Below are 20,448 nucleotides of genomic sequence, written 5' to 3'. Positions count from 1 at the left end.
AGCAAAATGCAAAACATGCAGATCAAAAACTCCAGACGGATAAAACAATCTCTGTTTTTGAACTTTCAGATTTCCTGGTTGTGGGACAAATAAAAGATTAATTTATCTTTCTTTGGTGAGCTGAAGTCACTTTAAAAAAAATCACAAAAAATACATAAATATTTTTAAAAGCATTCATTTGTTTAATTAAATCTATTATTAAAATGTTATTATATTTGGCAAAGTGAATTCTGACTCATTCAGGACTAGAAACTCAAAGTTTAGGACTTGGGACTTGAGTCACGATTTGAGACTTAATTGTGACCAAAATATCGACTTGGCCCCGCCTCTGGTGAGAGAAATCAATATCTGCTGCTGCAGGGAGCTTATGAACTCATTAAGTCAAAGATAATAGTACCATGATAACGATTAATCGACTATCAATCATTACGACGTTAAGAATTCAATCAAACATGTTAAATTTAAAGGATCGGTTTGTGGGTAAGTTGGTCGGTCGGTCGGTCGGTGTTTGTGAAGCTGCAGACAGATGGAGGTTTAGGGTGACTGCTGGCTGATCTGCAGAAAGTTGTTCAGTTGGTTGGTTGGTCGGTCGGTCGATCGATCGGTCGGTCGGTCGGTCGGTCGGTGTTTGTGAAGCTGCAGACAGATGGAGGTTTAGGGTGACTGCTGGCTGATCTGCAGCTGATCTGATGTTGGGTTTCGTTCTTCGGTCCTACTGACTAAATGTTGTTAGTCTACGTCAAGATAGAATCGGCATTAGATGTCGTCCTGTCGTGAAGTTTTGGTCATATCACAACCTAAATTCAACCAAATATCAACGTCTGATGTCAGCGCTCCGCTGAAGTTCTCATCTCAGAGCGACTTTGTTCCTGTCAGTTCGGCTCGTTAATGTCATCGGGTAATGAGTGTCACTGACTCGTGTCCAGTCACGAGTTGATCGCCGCAGCGGTGACGTATAAAATCCTCCTGTGTTTCCGAGACAGGAAGTTCCTCTGATCACACCCTTCAGATTAACCCTTTGGCGTGACCCTGAGCAAAAGCATGAGACAAAGGCAACGAGAATCTGAAGAAATGACACAAAATTAACACAGACAAAAAAAGTACATGAACATTTCCTTAAAATTAGGGTTAAAAAAAAGGGGAAAAAATACAGCCAACAGAAGTGCTTAAAATAATAACAGTTGATAACAATTGTATGAAATAATGTAACATCTTTCATTATGATAATTATAGATATATTATTAAGGACATTCCCCAAGCTTTTCAAGAAGCTATTTTCCAAATCTACTAAATTCTTACAATTTGCAGAACATTTCTTGACAAGTTGCTCGTTGCCTTTTTTTCTATATTTTCAAAAGAAAGCAAACCAATGAGCTTTGATTTTGAAGGTTTAAAAACTTGTGACGGACACGTCTGAACAAAGCACAAGCAAAGCGACGCTGATGCAGGTTTCAAAGGGTTAAAACGCCCCCGCTGTGTGACGCAGGGACTATGAAGCTCCACTTAACGATGATAATTAACATTAAACGCCGTGTTTCTCTTTGTGTGTCTGCAGGGTGCCGACCAACATGTCAACACAGGCGCCGACGTTCACGCAGCCGCTGCAGAGCGTCGTGGCATTAGAGGGTAGTGCCGCGACGTTCGAGGCTCAAGTTAGTGGTAAGAGACTCGACTGACTCGAGGAAACTCTGCTTCTTTACTCTTTCAAAATAAAGTCACTGAACATTTATGAAGACCCGACGTTAAACTGATTCTCCTCCTAGTTCATTCAACTCGACTGTTTTTAAGTTTAGAGCAAACTGAAACATTTTTTAAAGTGTTGATTGATGATTGTTGATAATTTTCACATTTCAGTGAATCGTGTTTTCTTCCTGACTGTTGACAGAATCATCCACCACTTCTGAACTTCCTCCTTCCTTCCTCCCCGCTGTCTGCACTCTCGGTCTATTCATGTCTGATATTTCAAAATAATCATTAGCAATATAGAGCAACACAATTTGATTGTGAAAACACAATCTGACACAGAATTAAAATTTGTGAATAAAAAAATCAATTTGATTCTGAGATTTGTGTCATAATTTGGAGAAAACCAATAACCATCAAACTTTAATCTGACATTTCTCCCGAGAATGTCAACTTTCTGACTTTTTTTTTTTAACTGACATCTCATGTTTGTGATTTTAAGATTGAAACTTTAATCTGCAGTCCTATATATTTTTCACAGATTTAGACTTTTTCTCTAATGTTTAAGTTAAAACATTAAAAAAAAAAAAATTTGATCCCAAAGTTGAAATTTAGACACAATTTCTTACAATTTTAAACAATTCTACACTTTTTTCATTTGATTTTTCTCTTACATTCTTTAAACTTATATATATATATATTTTAACAAGTTTTAACTTTGTCTGTTGTTAAATCTCTGAATCCTGAAAAACCATTATGTTAAAGTTTTATTATATTTTGTAGTTGAAGTTTAAAGTTATAGAAGCGACATCCGTCTGTCGTGTCTGTATTTGTTGTTCTCTGACAGCAGACCGTCCGGTTCCTCTGTCCTCTGCAGGTTCTCCAGTTCCTGAGGTGAGCTGGTTCCGTGATGGCCAGGTTCTTTCCGCCGCCGCATTGCCCGGCGTTCAGATCTCGTTCAGCGACGGCCGCGCTGTTCTGAGGATCCCCGCCGTGACCGCCGCACACAGCGGGAGATTTTCTGTTAGAGCCACCAATGGCGCTGGACAAGCCACGAGTACCGCCGAACTCCTCGTAACAGGTGAGAGCGCAGATACATGTGAGAGAGAAGATACAGGTGAGAGAGAAGGTACAGGTGAGAGAGAAGGTACAGGTGAGAGAGAAGATACAGGTGAGAGCGCAGGTACATGTGAGAGAGGAGGTACAGGTGAGAGAGAAGATACATGTGAAAGAGAAGATACAGGTGAGAGAGAAGAAACATGTGAGAGAGAAGGTACAGGTGAGAGAGAAGATACATGTGAGAGAGAAGATACATGTGAGAGAGAAGATACAGGTGAGAGAGAAGGTACAGTGAGAGAGAAGATACAGGTGAGAGAGAAGATACAGGTGAGAGCGCAGGTACATGTGAGAGAGAAGATACAGGTGAGAGAGAAGATACATGTGAGAGAGAAGATACAGGTGAGAGAGAAGGTACAGGTGAGAGAGAAGGTACAGTTAGAGAGAAGATACAGGTGAGAGAGAAGGTACAGTGAGAGAGAAGGTACAGGTGAGAGAGAAGATACAGGTGAGAGCGCAGGTACAGGTGAGAGAGAAGGTACAGGTGAGAGCGCAGGTACATGTGAGAGAGAAGATACAGGTGAGAGAGAAGGTACAGGTGAGAGAGAAGGTACAGGTGAGAGAGAAGATACAGGTGAGAGAGAAGATACAGGTGAGAGAGAAGGTACAGGTGAGAGAGAAGGTACAGGTGAGAGAGAAGATACAGGTGAGAGAAGATATAGGTGAGAGAGAAGGTACAGGTGAGAGAGAAGGTACAGGTGAGAGAGAAGATACATGTGAGAGAGAAGATACAGGTGAGAGAGAAGGTACAGGTGAGAGAGAAGATACATGTGAGAGAGAAGATACAGGTGAGAGAGAAGATACAGGTGAGAGAGAAGATACAGGTGAGAGAGAAGGTACAGTGAGAGAGAAGGTACAGGTGAGAGAGAAGATACATGTGAGAGAGAAGATACAGGTGAGAGAAGGTACAGTGAGAGAGAAGGTATAGGTGAGAGAGAAGATACAGGTGAGAGCGCAGGTACATGTGAGAGAGGAGGTACAGGTGAGAGAGAAGATACATGTGAAAGAGAAGATACAGGTGAGAGAGAAGAAACATGTGAGAGAGAAGGTACAGGTGAGAGAGAAGATACATGTGAGAGAGAAGGTACAGTGAGAGAGAAGATACAGGTGAGAGAGAAGATACAGGTGAGAGCGCAGGTACATGTGAGAGAGAAGATACAGGTGAGAGAGAAGGTACAGGTGAGAGAGAAGATACAGGTGAGAGAGAAGGTACAGGTGAGGAGAAGATACAGGTGAGAGAGAAGGTACAGGTGAGAGAGAAGATACAGGTGAGAGAAGATACAGGTGAGAGCGCAGGTACATGTGAGAGAGAAGATACAGGTGAGAGAGAAGGTACTTTTTTTGTGAAATAAAGCAGCATGTCATCAGTGTAGAAACAATCACAATCCTTTATAAAAAAGAGACACATTATTTTTTCTAAACAAAGTAGGATCATATAAAAAGGTGAGAGAAGGTACAGTGAGAGAGAAGGTACAGGTGAGAGCGCAGGTACATGTGAGAGAGGAGGTACAGGTGAGAGCGCAGGTACATGTGAGAGAGAAGATACAGGTGAGAGAAAAGGTACAGGTGAGAGAGAAGGTACAGGTGAGAGAGAAGATACAGGTGAAAGCGCAGGTACATGTGAGAGAGGAGGTACAGGTGAGAGAAGATACATGTGAAAGAGAAGATACATGTGAGAGAGAAGATACATGTGAGAGAGAAGGTACAGGTGAGAGAGAAGATACATGTGAGAGAGAAGGTACAGGTGAGAGAGAAGATACATGTGAGAGAGAAGATATATGTGAGAGAGAAGATACAGGTGAGAGAGAAGATACAGGTGAGAGAGAAGGTACAGTGAGAGAGAAGATACAGGTGAGAGAGAAGATACAGGTGAGAGCGCAGGTACATGTGAGAGAGAAGATACAGGTGAGAGAGAAGGTACTTTTTTTGTGAAATAAAGCAGCATGTCATCAGTGTAGAAACAATCACAATCCTTTATAAAAAAGAGACACATTATTTTTTCTAAACAAAGTAGGATCGTATAAAATAAAACTAAGAAGGGATGAGGATGGAGCCGTGGGGAACCACAGGAGACAGCAGCAGCAGGAAAGTCCAAAAACATTAAGAACGTTGTGGTTTTATGGGTCTAAACATAGACTGGAGTTTTTTACGTTTTCATTCGTAAATTCAGCAGAGCATCCTGAAACCTGACTGGATTTTCTCCAGTTTGTTTGTTGTTATCGAGAAGAGGACAAGTTTTAAGGAGACATTTATTTCCAGGACCTCAGATAAATTATTGTTCTCCCCCCGCAGCCGAGACGGCGCCTCCCAGCTTCCTCCAGAGACTTCAGAGCTCCTCGGTGAGACAGGGCAGCCAGGTGAGGCTGGACGTCCGAGTCTCAGGTATCCCCACACCTGTGGTGAAGTTCTACAGAGAGGGAGCCGAGATCCAGAGCTCGGCCGACTTCAGGATCCTCCAGGAGGGGGACCTGTACAGTCTGCTGATCGCCGAGGCCTTCCCAGAGGATTCTGGGACATATTCTGTGACCGCCACCAACAGCAGCGGACGAGCCACCTCCACCGCCGAGCTGCTCGTTCAGGGTGAGGACACGTTTTACAGGACGAATGAAGAACAGCATCTAAAATAATCAGCCAGACAAAAAACAACACGTCCAAAGCTGCTTTACCTCTGTCAGATTTGATTGTTTCATTATTTATCTGTGTGTGTGTCTGTGTGTGTGTGTGTCTGTGTGTGTGTGTGTGTGTGTCTCTGTGTGTGTGTGTGTGTGTGTCTGTGTGTGTGTGTGTGTGTGTGTGTGTCTGTGTGTGTGTGTCTGCGTGCGTGTGTGTGTGCATGTGTGTCTGTCTGTGTGTGTGTGTCTGTGTGTGTGTGTGTGTGTGTGTGTGTGTGTGTGTCTGCGTGTGTGTGTCTGCGTGTGTGTGTGTGTGTGTGTGTGTGTGTGTGTGTGTGTGTGTGTGTGTGTCTGCGTGTGTGTGTGTGTGTCTGTGTGTGTGTGTCTGCGTGTGTCTGTGTGTGTGTGTGTATGTGTGTGTGTGTCTGCGTGTGTGTGTGTGTGTGTGTATGTGTGTGTGTGTCTGTCTGTCTGTGTGTGTGTGTTCAGGTGAAGAAGCCGTTCCAGCAAAGAAAACCAAAACAGTGATTTCAACCGCTCAGATTTCACAGACGCGACAGACCAGAGTGGAGAGGGTACGAAACAAACTCAGACACGATGACGTCTCCGTCCAAAACGCTGTGATGTCATCTAATTGACGCTCTCTCGCTGTGATTGCATCGTGTCTCTCTGGTGTCTCTCTGGTGTGTCTCTGTGTCTCTCTCTCTGTGTCTCTCTCTCTGTGTCTCTCTCTCTGGTGTCTCTCTGGTGTCTCTCTCTCTGTGTCTCTCTCTCTGGCGTCTCTCTGGCGTCTCTCTGGCGTCTCTCTGGTGTCTCTCTGGTGTGTCTCTGTGTCTCTGTGTCTCTCTCTCTGGTGTCTCTCTGGTGTGTCTCTGTGTCTCTCTCTGTCTGGTGTCTCTCTGGTGTCTCTCTGGTGTGTCTCTGTCTCTCTCTCTGTGTCTCTCTCTCTCTGGTGTCTCTCTGGCGCCTCTGGCGTCTCTCTGGCGTCCTCTGGTGTGTCTCTGTGTCTCTCTTTGTGTCTCTGTCTCTGTGTCTCTCTGGCGTCTCTCTGGCGTCTCTCTGGTGTGTCTCTGTGTCTCTCTGGTGTGTCTCTGTGTCTCTCTCTTTGTGTCTCTTTCTCTGTGTCTCTCTGGCGTCTCTCTGGCGTCTCTCTGGTGTCTCTCTGGCGTCTCTCTGGTGTCTCTCTGGTGTGTCTCTGTGTCTCTCTCTCTGTGTCTCTTTCTCTGTGTCTCTCTGGCGTCTCTCTGGCGTCTCTCTGGTGTCTCTCTGGCGTCTCTCTGGTGTCTCTCTGGTGTGTCTCTGTGTCTCTCTGGCGTCTCTCTGGCGTCTCTCTGGTGTCTCTCTGGTGTGTCTCTGTGTCTCTCTCTCTGTGTCTCTTTCTCTGTGTCTCTCTGGCGTCTCTCTGGTGTCTCTCTGGTGTGTCTCTGTGTCTCTGTGTCTCTCTCTCTGGTGTCTCTCTGGTGTGTCTCTGTGTCTCTCTCTCTGGTGTCTCTCTGGTGTGTCTCTGTGTCTCTCTCTCTCTGGTGTCTCTCTGGCGTCTCTCTGGCGTCTCTCTGGCGTCTCTGGTGTGTCTCTGTGTCTCTCTCTGTGTCTCTCTCTCTGTGTCTCTCTCTCTGGTGTCTCTCTGGTGTCTCTCTCTCTGTGTCTCTCTCTCTGGCGTCTCTCTGGCGTCTCTCTGGCGTCTCTCTGGTGTCTCTCTGGTGTGTCTCTGTGTCTCTGTGTCTCTCTCTGGTGTCTCTCTGGTGTGTCTCTGTGTCTCTCTCTCTCTGGTGTCTCTCTGGTGTCTCTCTGGTGTGTCTCTGTGTCTCTCTCTCTGTGTCTCTCTCTCTCTGGTGTCTCTCTGGCGTCTCTCTGGCGTCTCTCTGGCGTCTCTCTGGTGTGTCTCTGTGTCTCTCTCTTTGTGTCTCTTTCTCTGTGTCTCTCTGGCGTCTCTCTGGCGTCTCTCTGGTGTGTCTCTGTGTCTCTCTGGTGTGTCTCTGTGTCTCTCTCTTTGTGTCTCTTTCTCTGTGTCTCTCTGGCGTCTCTCTGGCGTCTCTCTGGTGTCTCTCTGGCGTCTCTCTGGTGTCTCTCTGGTGTCTCTCTGGTGTGTCTCTGTGTCTCTTTCTCTGTGTCTCTCTGGCGTCTCTCTGGCGTCTCTCTGGTGTCTCTCTGGCGTCTCTCTGGTGTCTCTCTGGTGTGTCTCTGTGTCTCTCTGGCGTCTCTCTGGCGTCTCTCTGGTGTGTCTCTGTGTCTCTCTCTCTGTGTCTCTTTCTCTGTGTCTCTCTGGCGTCTCTCTGGTGTCTCTCTGGTGTGTCTCTGTGTCTCTGTGTCTCTCTCTCTGGTGTCTCTCTGGTGTGTCTCTGTGTCTCTCTCTCTGGTGTCTCTCTGGTGTGTCTCTGTGTCTCTCTCTCTCTCTGGTGTCTCTCTGGCGTCTCTCTGGCGTCTCTCTGGTGTCTCTCTGGTGTCTCTCTGGTGTGTCTCTGTGTCTCTCTCTTTGTGTCTCTTTCTCTGTGTCTCTCTGTGTCTCTCTGGCGTCTCTCTGGCGTCTCTCTGGTGTCTCTCTGGTGTGTCTCTGTGTCTCTCTCTCTGTGTCTCTTTCTCTGTGTCTCTCTGGCGTCTCTCTGGTGTCTCTCTGGTGTGTCTCTGTGTCTCTCTCTCTCTGTCTCTTTCTCTGTGTCTCTCTGGCGTCTCTCTGGCGTCTCTCTGGTGTCTCTCTGGTGTGTCTCTGTGTCTCTCTCTCTGTGTCTCTTTCTCTGTGTCTCTCTGGCGTCTCTCTGGCGTCTCTCTGGTGTCTCTCTGGCGTCTCTCTGGTGTCTCTCTGGTGTGTCTCTGTGTCTCTCTCTCTGTGTCTCTTTCTCTGTGTCTCTCTGGCGTCTCTCTGGTGTCTCTCTGGTGTGTCTCTGTGTCTCTCTCTCTCTGTCTCTTTCTCTGTGTCTCTCTGGCGTCTCTCTGGCGTCTCTCTGGCGTCTCTCTGGTGTCTCTCTGGTGTCTCTCTGGTGTGTCTCTGTGTCTCTCTCTCTGTGTCTCTTTCTCTGTGTCTCTCTGGCGTCTCTCTGGTGTCTCTCTGGTGTGTCTCTGTGTCTCTCTCTCTCTGTCTCTTTCTCTGTGTCTCTCTGGCGTCTCTCTGGTGTCTCTCTGGTGTGTCTCTGTGTCTCTTTCTCTGTGTCTCTCTGGCGTCTCTCTGGTGTGTCTCTGTGTCTCTCTCTCTGTGTCTCTTTCTCTGTGTCTCTCTGGCGTCTCTCTGGCGTCTCTCTGGCGTCTCTCTGGTGTGTCTCTGTGTCTCTCTCTCTGTGTCTCTTTCTCTGTGTCTCTCTGGCGTCTCTCTGGCGTCTCTCTGGTGTCTCTCTGGTGTGTCTCTGTGTCTCTCTCTCTGTGTCTCTTTCTCTGTGTCTCTCTGGCGTCTCTCTGGCGTCTCTCTGGTGTCTCTGTGGCGTCTCTCTGCCCTCAGAGGATGGAGGCCAGTTTCCAGGCCACCGCCATGATGGAGATGCAGGTGGAGGGCGCCGAGCTGACTCAGCTGGCTCACAAGACTCCGCCCAGAGTCCCTCCCAAGCCCACGTCCAAGTCCCCGACTCAGCCCTTGCTGGTCGCCAAGGTGGCCGGAGGACGCCAGCAGTCGCCGTCACCCGTCAGACACGTGAAGGCGCCCACGCCCACGCCTGTCAGGTGGGTGGAGCCTGTAGCTGCTGATGCAGATTGTTTTGGTAATATAGTTATTAACCCTTTGAAACCCGGATCACCAGCAGTTTTGTTGTGCTTCGACCAGATGCCTTTCACAAGCATTTAACCCTTCGTAACTGGAGCAAATCCGTCTGATTTCACTCAAAAACATCAACCAGAGAGCAACTGGCAACCCTCGAAAAGGAAATGACCACAAAGTTTGTTTTAATATATTGATATATATACATATATAAAGGGGAAAATGCCTACTAGAAAACATGAATTATGATTATTATAACTAAAAATTTAAAATTTGGTGACAGAATATATATGTGTATGAATCTTTTCATTTTTTTCAGGCCACTTTCTTGTTTATTGTTGATTTTTACTTTTCTTTTTTTGCTAATTTTGGGGTCATTTCTTCTTAAGTAGTTCATTGACTACTCATGTTTTTTAAAGAAATCAAGTCAAGTTTCATGGGTTTTAAAGGGTTAAAACTCAGTTAACAGACTTGAGGTCAGTGAGCGGGGCAATGATGTCATCGGAGGTTGGCCCCCTACCGGCCTGTAACGTGACCTCCCTCCCTCCCCCCGCCTCCAGGCCTGCCTCTCCCACTTCAAGACTCTCGGTATCCCCCATCAGGCCGGTCAAGTCCCCCATCACTACACGCAAGGTGGCGGCCGCCGCCGCCGCCGCCGACGTGCTGCCGCCGTGGAAGCAGGGAGACTACGTGTCCGAGGCCAGCTACACCAGCATGACCAGTATGACCAGCATCAGCCAGGTGGGCCAGGAGCAGCGCTGGGAGCAGCAGGTCACCGGCGTCAGAGAGGTGAGGGGGGCTGCATGGGGGCGGGGGGATACGTTTTGATCTCAGAGTCAAAAATATGAGACGAAGAAAAAGTGTCGATTTCTTAGAAGAAATCTGACATTAAAATTTCAATTTTGGAATCAAAATGTGAATTTAATCAAATGTTACAGAAAAAAGTCCAAACCTGTGAAAATAAATCCGTCAGCGTTTCAGTTTTATGAAACCATTTCAAGCCGAGGATTTTAGGGGTTAATAACGTTTGGGCTGAGGACATTTCCACGTCACTCAAAACTATGTCCTTCAGTCCTTCAGTCCATCAGTCCATCAGTCCATCAGTCCTTCAGTCCTTCAGTCCTTCAGTCCATCAGTCCATCAGTCCATCAGTCCTTCAGTCCATCAGTCCATCAGTCCCTCAGTCCATCAGTCCATCAGTCCCTCAGTCCATCAGTCCATCAGTTCCTCAGTCCATCAGTCCATCAGTCCTTCAGTCCCTCAGTCCATCAGTCGTGTCTTTTCCATTTCTTCTATGTGTCTCAGTTCAGTGCGAATGTCTTTGTTTTGACCACACTGACGTCCTGGGTTTGTGTCTGAGTGTTGTCCAGTTGTTGGAGTCTCTTAAAGTCTGTCTCGGTCTTTTATGGACCCCAGAGTTAACCCTTTGATTTGGTTATCAGCCTCAAACTGTTGAAATGGAGTCAGAACCATCTGAAACACCAGATGACTCCAGTTTTACTCAGAACGCTGAAGGACGGGACAAGGACGTGACAGGTGACGATAACGTCCATTATTTGGACATTAACTCATACGGTTACGAGTTGAACACAACTCAGGACGGGATCTGTGAAACCGTTGATGACAGAGAAGATCCGGAGTCCGACAGTGCTTCAGAAAGTTGGGAGGAGATGCCAACGTACAACATGAGTGATGAAGACATGACGGAGACGTGTTGTAGTCCATCGAACTGTGCAGATCTCTCCTCCATCTTTAAAGACTCATCGCCTGTTTCATGCCTCCACTCAACCGAAGAAACCCTCAGATTTCAGGGCTGCGACATCTCACCCGATTCGTCCGCCGCAGACAGTCCTCCATCTGTGAATCACGAAGAGTGGTGTCTCTGCGATCTTAACCGCAGCGTCCTCACGTCCATCAGGCAGCAGGAGGAGCAGGTACACCGGCGGATACGTCACCGTCGCTCCAAAGATTTTTTAATCACTTTCACAACCTCTTTTTTCAGTTTTGTTCCCACAAGTTTGAGGTTTCCTGCACCTTCGTGTCTTTACTTCCTGTTGCTCTCTGTGGACGCTCAGCTGACTGCGGCCTTTTCTTTAATGCACGTCATATGTTCACATGCACACCTTCAGTGTTCACATGCACACCTTCAGTGTTCACATGCACACCCGTATCCTCTATGAAATGATTTTTCTCTTTGATTGGACTCCACAGAGAAGACACTGGTCCAAAACATGGATCAGACTCGGTACTGTCTATCAGAGTCCAAAAAATCAGATCAACTGCTGATTCAGGTTTCAATAATCAGGAAATACCGTTGACGTTGAAAACATGTCAGTCCGATTCTCTAAACGCTGGACTCTAACAGTGACGCTGGTGTGCATGTTCCAGTTTTGGTGTCTCACAGAGACAGGAAGGTGTCCGGGGTGAAATATTTGGAACATTTTTTCCAAACGCTAAACTGAGACATTTTTGAGTCCATTTATTGGATCCATGCCTGTCAATGACTTGAAGTTGTCTTCGTCCCTTGGACACAGCTGGAGTCAGGATGTGGTTAACTTAGCATAGCAGACAGATCAGAGGCAGCAGAAAACAGCCAGTGCAGATCTGTCCAAATCCAAAACTACACCTTCAACCCATTTTATCCATTTAAAGTCCTCACTAACATGAAGGAATGGACATTTTTTTTTGCATTTTTTATGTCCTTCAGGCTAGAACATCATCAATCTATTTGTTACTATTATTTTGTTTTGCAGACTCTATAGTTTTTAAATATAAACCTCTACAGACAGTTGAGACTGCGTTCATGGCGGTCTAACTTCCTGTAAAGGAAAACTGTTTAAAAATACAGTGACATCTAGTGGGTTTTTTCAGCATAACAAACCTAAACTGAATGTTAGAGAAAGCTCAGTCAGGTTGAGTTCAGCTCAACACTTTTTTTCATTCGGATTAAGTGACTCAAAATGTGCTCTACCAAATGGCAGAGTCGGACATCAAAGGGTTAAATATGGTGATAACAGAGTGAGGCTAAAGTTAAAAGACCCCTGTCCAAAGTCATCAGCAGCTGCTGATTCCTGACAACGGAGTGGAAATAAGTCAAATAAAAAATAGTCCCTCACCAGAGCAGAGAACTGGAGTGAATCTGTAATGATCTGAGAGCTATAACTGCTAAAATACGATCAGTATATATTCAGATTTCACCCTGTCCGCCGGCCTGTCTCTGTCCCTCCGTCCTGCCATGGATGTCCTGAGATCTATGTGCTGCTGGTTGTGTCTCCAGGCTGAGGGCGGGAAAAGAGCCGGGGCAGTGGCCACGGTGGTGGCCGCCGTTGACCTCGCTCGTGTCCGTCAGCCTGTGCATGTCCCGGGCAGTCCGGCTGAAGAGGAGGAGGCTGTAGAGGCAGAGTTCAGGCAGGCCGCCGCCGCCGCGGCTGCAGATCAACAGTATCAAGCCAGCTGGACAACAACAAGAGCGCAGGCTGGGCAAATGCTCACCACTGCTCAGGAGGTTACACCTGAACCGACCCCGCCGCCTCAGGTCAGCCGGGCCTCCAGAGCGAAGGAATGGTGACATTATCAGGAAATTTGACCAAAAGATCAGATCAACATCTTTATATCAGAATCTTTTCTGCTGCACTGTCAAATGATTTTTAGGGTTCAACAAACAATTTAAGATTCAACAAAATAATACAGTCTATCCAATAATGACCCCCAGGTGTCCACAGAGTCAACCGTAAATCCCAGGTGTCCAAAGAAAATTAAAGACTCCCAGATGTCCATGATCATGATATTGATTCCCGGGTTTGAATAAAAATATGTTTTTGTGATTAAATTTCTTGTAATTACAAATTACTTGGCAGTGCTTTAAGATAATGACTCTAAAAAGGTCAATCTGAAGGGACAAATATCTTGATAATTATACCATTATTTTCAGTACTTGTAGTAATAAGGTACTGTTGAAGACATTAACATTTATATATTAATACATATATTAATTCTTGAGATCTTCCTGAGTTGTAACTCTGAGTTGTGAACTCTGTTGGTTACTCCAGATTCAGAGAGCGACGGACATCTCCGTCCATGTGGACACTGGTCTCACTCCGTCCCCAGTTCCACATTTCACAGTTTCTAAAGTTTCTGTCCCAAAACACGAGCCTAGCTCTGAGGTAAGAGAGGCAACTTCAGGCAAGCAGTACAAACCAACCTGTGTGGGCTAAAGGGAACTCTTGCCCAGAGAAAACATGTGGAGACAACATGTGGACTAAGGAACAGTGTTTGAAATTACGAAATAAACTGTAGTCATGAAAGCGTCCACTGACCCCTCACTCCGCCCACCCCCCTTTAGTTACTGTTGATGATCGGCCTTGAAGTGTCTGCTCCTGAGACGAGCTCTGTACCTGACAGACGGTATTACCTGAGCTCACCAGCTCATCAGCCATTTAACTCCTGAGCTGGTTAAAAAAAAGTCCTGTGGGTCAAATTGTCCTGATACATTTGAAATCTGACATTCAGGACCAACTCCCACACAGTGGATGTTCAGTCCTGAGCTGAGCTTCTTTCTCAGCCTCGGCCGTGTCTTGTGAAGTTGCTCATTGCCTTGTACTTATGTTTTTTTAATGCCACAGAGCACTGAAGTCAGATGTTGGCCTGAAGTGATGCCAGGCTACATTGTAAGCAGTTAGTTTGAGGATGTTAACAGTTTATGACAGAGCAGAGTACATGTCCCTCTTCAACACGAAGAAATCCAAAATGTGACAGCTGTGACGAGTTAGTGTTGCTGAGCTCTGATTGGACAGTGACAGCTGTGACGAGTTAGTGTTGCTGAGCTCTGATTGGACAGTGACAGCTGTGACGAGTTAGTGTTGCTGAGCTCTGATTGGACAGTGACAGCTGTGACGAGTTAGTGTTGCTGAGCTCTGATTGGACAGGCGCTGTTTAGCCATCAGTCATTGGTTACTGCTTGCCTGAAATGCAGACCTGTTGTGAAGTGTAGTGCAGAAATTGTAAGAATGTCTTTAAAATAACAAAATGAATTCACCTTTAACCTCTTGACCCCAATAATCAGTAAACATGCTCCAGAACCTTCCTATTAATATTTTGATTAAAAATCCCCCTGATTTCCTCCTCTGGTCGCTTTAATCAGACTAACGTGCGTAGATCTCTTCCTCTGCTGTGGTTTAACACAAACTGTAAAAAAAACCAACACATTTCATTGATGCTGGTTCCTCCTCTTTGGGTCGGTCAGGTTTCCATCGCCGGCTCTGCGATGGCCACGCTGCAGAAAGAGTTATCTTCATCCTCCGCTGCCGCGAGAAAGATCATCAAGCCCGTCAAGTCTCCCACTCCGTCCCGCTCTATGGCGGAGACCAGAGAGACGCTGGAGCCCATCCCCCCTCCGTTCAAGGGCCCGACAGAGAAATATCATTTAAGCACTGAGTTACAGACGGGGGTGGTCTCAGGGGGCGTTTATGAGGACTGGGGAGCCCAGGTTTGTAATCTGGTTTAGTGGGCTGGATCTGAACAGGACAAGAAAACCTGATGAGTATATGAAGGTCAGATCATCTCTGTGTGGTCCAAACCAGCAGTAACGGATCAATGTTTCTTCAAAACAAAGACATCACAAAACAGGGTGTCTGCAGGTCCTGACAAAGTCATACATTTAATTTTATAAATATTATGCCTTAAAAGTCATTAAAAGGCCTTGAATTAAAATTTGTGAGTTCTTAATTGCCACTTACATTTGATAAAATTTAGTTAATCCATCTTTAAATATCTTTTTGTCAAAGTGAGTAGAACTCTTCTGTGTGAAAGTCACATTTCTGATGTTACAAATATTTAATCTGCCACTGAAACTAATTCTCTCACCTGATGGTGAAATGTAGAATAATCTATCTCACTCTTAGAACAATATTCCTGTAAAAACCTGCCTTGGCACAGGATGATTTGTCAAAAAAAAAACAGTCTAAATCTGGTTTAAAATGATCTTGAACTGGTCTTGAAAAGCCTTAAATTCAAGACTTGAAGACGCCCTGACTCCAAATCTACAGTGGAGAATATCATGACTGCTGCTGTGTATATTCATGATCTCCTGATGATTATTCCTCATATTTAAATGACCCCTGCGACTGTTATTCTAGCACCATCTTCTGGCCACTTTTTATGCACGACATTAAATCTATGGGTCAGGATTTTTCTCTCGAGCTCCCCGGAGCTTGAATCCTTTGGACTTTAATGGCTTTTTACGTTTTTAGGACCGCTCCAATCACATGATGTGGAATGTGGACAACCTTGCACACAAAGAGATCTACTCGTTGACCTTTAGTCTAGATCTTTAGAGGTCAGGTTTTCTTGATTTGTGTGAAAATCAAAGATTTTTTTTCCCCTCTAATCAAAACTTTAACATGCTCATCAATGCTATTGACAACCTCATTCTCACCTCTTGAGCCCGTCCGGCCTCCTCTCCATCTGTCCATGCTGTGTCTCCTTCATATGCTGGTTGTCAACTTTGAGTTGAAAGTCTTGTCCAGGGTGTGTTTGCTCTGTTGTGTCCATGTCGTCGATTTTAGGAGCATCTTTTGTTAAATTGTAGCGCTAACAAACCAGTGTTTGTCTGACAGGTGGTGGAGGCAGCAGCCATACCTTCAGCAGGTGGCGCCGTCGTCCCGGCCACACTGGTGTCGGTGAGTTGCTTTTGTTCTCCTCAAAACCTCTAAACATATTCACACCCCGTGGGACATTTTCTAAGTGTTGTGTTTTGTCTGCAGGGCTTGAAGAACACAAATGTGACGGAGGGCGAGTCGGTGAGCCTGGAGTGCCAGATCAGCGGTAACCCCACGCCCACCATCATGTGGTTCAGAGAGGACTACAAGATCGAGAGCTCCATTGACTTCCAGATCAGTTATGTGAACGGATTCGCCCAGCTGGTGATCCGCGAGGCATTCGCCGAAGACAGCGGACGCTTCACCTGCACCGCCACAAATGAGGCGGGAACTGTCAGCACCTCTTGCTACCTGCTTGTCCAGGGTGAGTAGAAAAATCATCCATCAACCGAACATCACTTGGTTTGCATCTTGTCCCTCACATCAGGGTTCCAGTCGATGCTCGTCTTAAAAGCCACTGGATTCATTAATCTAAAAATTAGACCTTAATTGGTTAATTGGTTGGTAAACAAAACAGATACTCTTGCGATAATGTAGTCTATGTCCATTGTCTTCCATGTGTTTTACTCCTTAAAAGGGTTGCTTTTTTTTTTTTTTACATTTACCACGGACAACCCTTTTCACTTGATAAAAAAGTAATGTTTCATGTTAAAATAAAGATTTGGATAAAATAAAATTGTCCTTCAACTCTGGTTATTAGAAAATTGGTCTTAAACTTAATTCTGAGTGGCATTTAAAAAGTTTTATGAAGTCCAAAATCAGCCTTGCTTTGAGCTGCTTTTAATGTCCCTCTGAATTTAATGACCTCTGGGAGACCTCTATTGTGGGTCCTCCTCTGTTTTCACTTCATATTTTATCCTTTTATCTATATTTTATTTGTACTGGGAATCTTTCCTGTTCATCTTGGTGCCTCCTGCCTGAGATTAACCATCTGTCTGTCCTCCAGTGTCTGAGGACATCGAGAGCAGAGAGGAAGTCGCTGCCATTACTGAACATGTTGAAACTGCTGCAAAACTGTGAGTTCAGTCAAATTAATAGTTGAGATATAAAGACAGCGGTACAGTTCAGTCCTGGTGATCTTAAAGAGAGATTTGTATTTTCAGAGTCACGGAAGAAGCCAAAGAGGAGGTGGTCGAATCAGACGCTGCGGCCGCCGCTCCCTTCTTCATCAAGAAACCGACCGTCCAGAAGCTGGTGGAGGGAGGAAGTGTGGTGTTTGAATGCCAGGTCGGGGGAAGCCCCAAACCACACGTCATCTGGAAGAAGAGCGGCGTGCCGCTGACAACTGGATACAGGTATGTGATGTATCTGGTTGTGATGTCCCCAGAGAAAGATTCCCAAAGATTTAGGTGTTTTCTTTTTTTTTTTGGATGTACCTCTTACTGTAAACCCAATGTCTCTGCTGTCCCTGAGTCTGTGACTGACCTAAATTTTGGGGCAATGTGTCGTAAATGATATACTGGACAAATATAATGTGTGACCTTGACAACATGAAGTCCTGAGTTTGAATATTTTACTCAATGTATATAAAACTAGCTAAAACAGAATATGTGCACTCTCGACACACTGGAGACACTTTGGAAACCTGTGATCAAGGTTTCAGAGCACGCCGCAAATCATTATCTTTAAACACTGGAAAGATCAAGTCAAGTCAAGTCAAGTCAGTTTTATTTATAGAGCCCATTATCACAAAACATGGTTTGCCTCAGAGGGCTGTCGTACAGTGTACGACAGCCCTCTGCCCTTAGACCCTCACATCACCTGAGGAGAAACTCCCGAAAAGAACCCCTGTAATGGGGAAAAAAAGAGGAAGAAACCTCAGGAAGAGCGGTAGAGGATAGTGAGGGATCCCTCTTCCAGGACGGACAGACGAGTGATAGATGTCGTAAATAACAAATGAAATACAATCATAGCAAAAAAGGAAAGAAAAAGAGAGAGAGGGGGAGAGGGGGGAGAGAGGCACAGCAATAATAGAAACAGATGCATGTCATATTACAATATCCCCAATTATTCACATAATTTATACTGAAACAGTCAGTCAACAACTTGAGCTCTATTTCTGGCAAAACTTTAGGAGAAAATAAATCATCTGAATAAAGTTTGTTTAGATTTTGTCAGTAATGAATACTTCATCCTCTAGGAGGCACTATTCATCACTGAATAGCCTTCACATGCTCTGTTCTCTCTGATGTCCATCAGATACAAAGTTGCCTACAAGAAGGAGACTGGAGAATGCAAGTTGGAGATCTCCATGACCTTTGCTGATGACGCCGGAGAATACTCTGTTTTTGTCAAGAACCCACAGGGAGAGGTTTCAGCCTCCGCCAGTCTGCTGGAGGAAGGTACACAAGCATCTGCATCAATGAAATCTAACATCACAATGAAGTCAGACTGGAGAGCAAAAGTAAAAGATATGAAGGAAAGAAGCTCTGTTTGCAAAGACTTTACTTCAGAAAACTGTCTCTTCCCTGATGTCAGGGTTTGCCTGAACTTCTGTAACACTTAATGCTTTGTTTTGCTAACAGAAGAATATGAAGCCTACATGAAGACACAGGAAGCAGCCTTTAAGACTGAAGTGACAGCCGCGGTGCAGGAGCCCAAAGTGGCAGATGTTCCCCCTGTTGTTGTTACGACGATGGAGCAGATGACCACCACTGTTATATCTGGGCAGGTAGGAGCACCTTTAGACATGGTTGGAGGTTCTCTTGTAGCAGTTTTGGAAAATGTAAATATTTCATGGTACCTTGGAACTTAATTGACCCTCTAGTAGAGGACTGTGGGGGCCATAGTCTGAACTCCAGCCCCCCGAGAACCTTTGAGTTGTCTGCCATCAATGAGGACAGTCGACCATGTAGATAAATAGATAGAAATTAGGGAAGCAAGTTGTAGCAATAATAGAAATACTTTCATATATTTAATGTGTTCAGGGTTGAGTTTTTAGTTTGAACAGTGGAAATATTTCAAAGTATTCCAATAATTTGCAAAAACTCCATTCTTGGCCCAAACACTTACTGACTTGGCTTGACAACCAGGGCTTTGCCAATATTTTAACATCCAACCAACCAACCATTAGCTATTGACTGACAGTCACCAATGAAACAACAAAATCACTGTCAAGAACTCTGAACAAGTCACGACCATATTTTGTCTCACCTGCAGGAATTCCATTTGTCTGCCATTGAGTTGAGGATCATCCAGGAGATCGAACTCCGCATTATGAAGATTACCTACAGAGAGATTGTGACAGAAGACGGAGAGTTGATGGTGACCGCTGACCCCACCGAGGCCGTGCAGCCCGCCTTTGACACTCCCGTCAAAAACTACAGGATCATGGAGGGAATGGGCGTTACTTTCCACTGCAAGATGGGTGGAATGCCACTCCCAAAGGTAGTGAATACTGAAGAAATAAAAAGTCTAATGCAAATCTGCATCTGAAGGGATTTTACATTGGCATTTTGTCTTCTGCTAGATTGCTTGGTACAAAGACGGACAGCGCATCAAGCCTGGCGATCGTTACCAGATGGAAGTTCTTCAGGATGGGCGTGCCAGCCTTCGTCTGCCTGTGGTTACACCAGAGGATGAGGGCGTGTACACCGCCTTCGCCTCCAACATGAAGGGAAATGCCGTCAGCTCTGGGAAGCTCTATGTAGAGCCGTCCGGAAGTGGGACACCTCAGAGATACACCCCTCAGCCAGCCATGCAGAGGATCAGGTAATGTCTCAGATGACCAAAAAGTACTTCTAAAGTGTAGATCTGTGGACACCTGGAAACCAACAACTCTGCTTCTCTCTCAGGTCCACATCTCCTCGCTCTTTGAGCCGCTCACCTGGACGCTCTTCCAGCCGTTCTCCTGGACGCTCTCCGGCCCGCCGTCTGGATGAGACAGACGAGGCTCAGCTGGAAAGACTCTACAAGCCCGTTTTTGTGATGAAGCCTTCCTCATGTAGATGCTCTGAGGGGCAAACTGCCAGATTTGACCTGAAGGTTGTCGGCAGACCGATGCCTGACACTTACTGGTTTCACAATGGTGAGTACACTGTTAGTAAATCTTTGTTAAGGTGTTCTTGAGAAGATTTGTAGGCCTCACAATAACCAAAATCTGTACATTGCTTCCTTAGGACAACAAGTGGTTAGTGACTACACACACAAGATAGTAGTGAAAGAGGATGGTACCCAGTCCCTGATCATTGTCCCAGCCATGCCACACGACTCCGGAGAGTGGACGGTCGTCGCTCAGAACAGAGCTGGACGGTCATCAATCTCCATCACTCTTACTGTTGACGGTAAGATTGCAGTTCATCTCAGACATTCTGTTAACTCTGGGCGTTTTTGAAACTTATAGAGTTTATTCACTTTAAGGTTTCCTGGTCATTTGTTTTCTGTCTTTTTCAGCTAAAGAAACGTTGGTACGCCCCCAATTCACTGAAAAGCTGAAGAACATCAGTGTTAAGCAGGGCACTCTGGTCGAGTTGGCTGTCAAAGCCATCGGAAACCCGCTGCCTGACATCGTCTGGCTGAAAAACAGTGACATTATCACCCCACACAAGCACCCAAACATCAGGTATGTTTGATTTGGATTCTATATTAAATAAAGTAGATTTTTTTTTCCATGACCCTAAAGACTAACGTTTCAAGAACCCATTCCAAAGTATTTGTCAAAGAAAGTGTACTTCTACATTTTAGTTAAGACGGAAATGTTAAA

The 20,448-nt window shown here is 45.5% G+C and overlaps 1 protein-coding gene across 1 annotated transcript in view; it reads left to right on the top strand.

The window, feature by feature from the left end:
* LOC121948672 (titin) overlaps positions 1-20,448 on the top strand; it is a 200,011-nt gene that overhangs the window by 5,587 nt on the left and 173,976 nt on the right. Inside the window, exons 2-18 of the mRNA XM_088083830.1 lie at positions 1,556-1,659; positions 2,561-2,764; positions 5,092-5,379; positions 5,901-5,986; positions 8,839-9,056; positions 9,651-9,879; positions 15,705-15,767; positions 15,852-16,110; positions 16,693-16,762; positions 16,850-17,041; positions 17,946-18,088; positions 18,272-18,417; positions 18,906-19,133; positions 19,216-19,457; positions 19,541-19,773; positions 19,865-20,029; positions 20,139-20,307. Coding sequence (XP_087939956.1) covers positions 1,569-1,659; positions 2,561-2,764; positions 5,092-5,379; positions 5,901-5,986; positions 8,839-9,056; positions 9,651-9,879; positions 15,705-15,767; positions 15,852-16,110; positions 16,693-16,762; positions 16,850-17,041; positions 17,946-18,088; positions 18,272-18,417; positions 18,906-19,133; positions 19,216-19,457; positions 19,541-19,773; positions 19,865-20,029; positions 20,139-20,307 — 3,026 coding nt within the window. The 5' untranslated portion in view covers positions 1,556-1,568. The remainder of the gene's footprint in view (positions 1-1,555; positions 1,660-2,560; positions 2,765-5,091; positions 5,380-5,900; positions 5,987-8,838; positions 9,057-9,650; positions 9,880-15,704; positions 15,768-15,851; positions 16,111-16,692; positions 16,763-16,849; positions 17,042-17,945; positions 18,089-18,271; positions 18,418-18,905; positions 19,134-19,215; positions 19,458-19,540; positions 19,774-19,864; positions 20,030-20,138; positions 20,308-20,448) is intronic.

The sequence above is a fragment of the Plectropomus leopardus genome, chromosome 10, assembly GCF_026936395.1.
Source record: "Plectropomus leopardus strain MGB_pleo_1.0 chromosome 10, ASM2693639v1, whole genome shotgun sequence".
Lineage (NCBI taxonomy): Eukaryota > Metazoa > Chordata > Actinopteri > Perciformes > Serranidae > Plectropomus > Plectropomus leopardus.
This window is presented reverse-complemented; position numbering and strand designations above follow the sequence as displayed.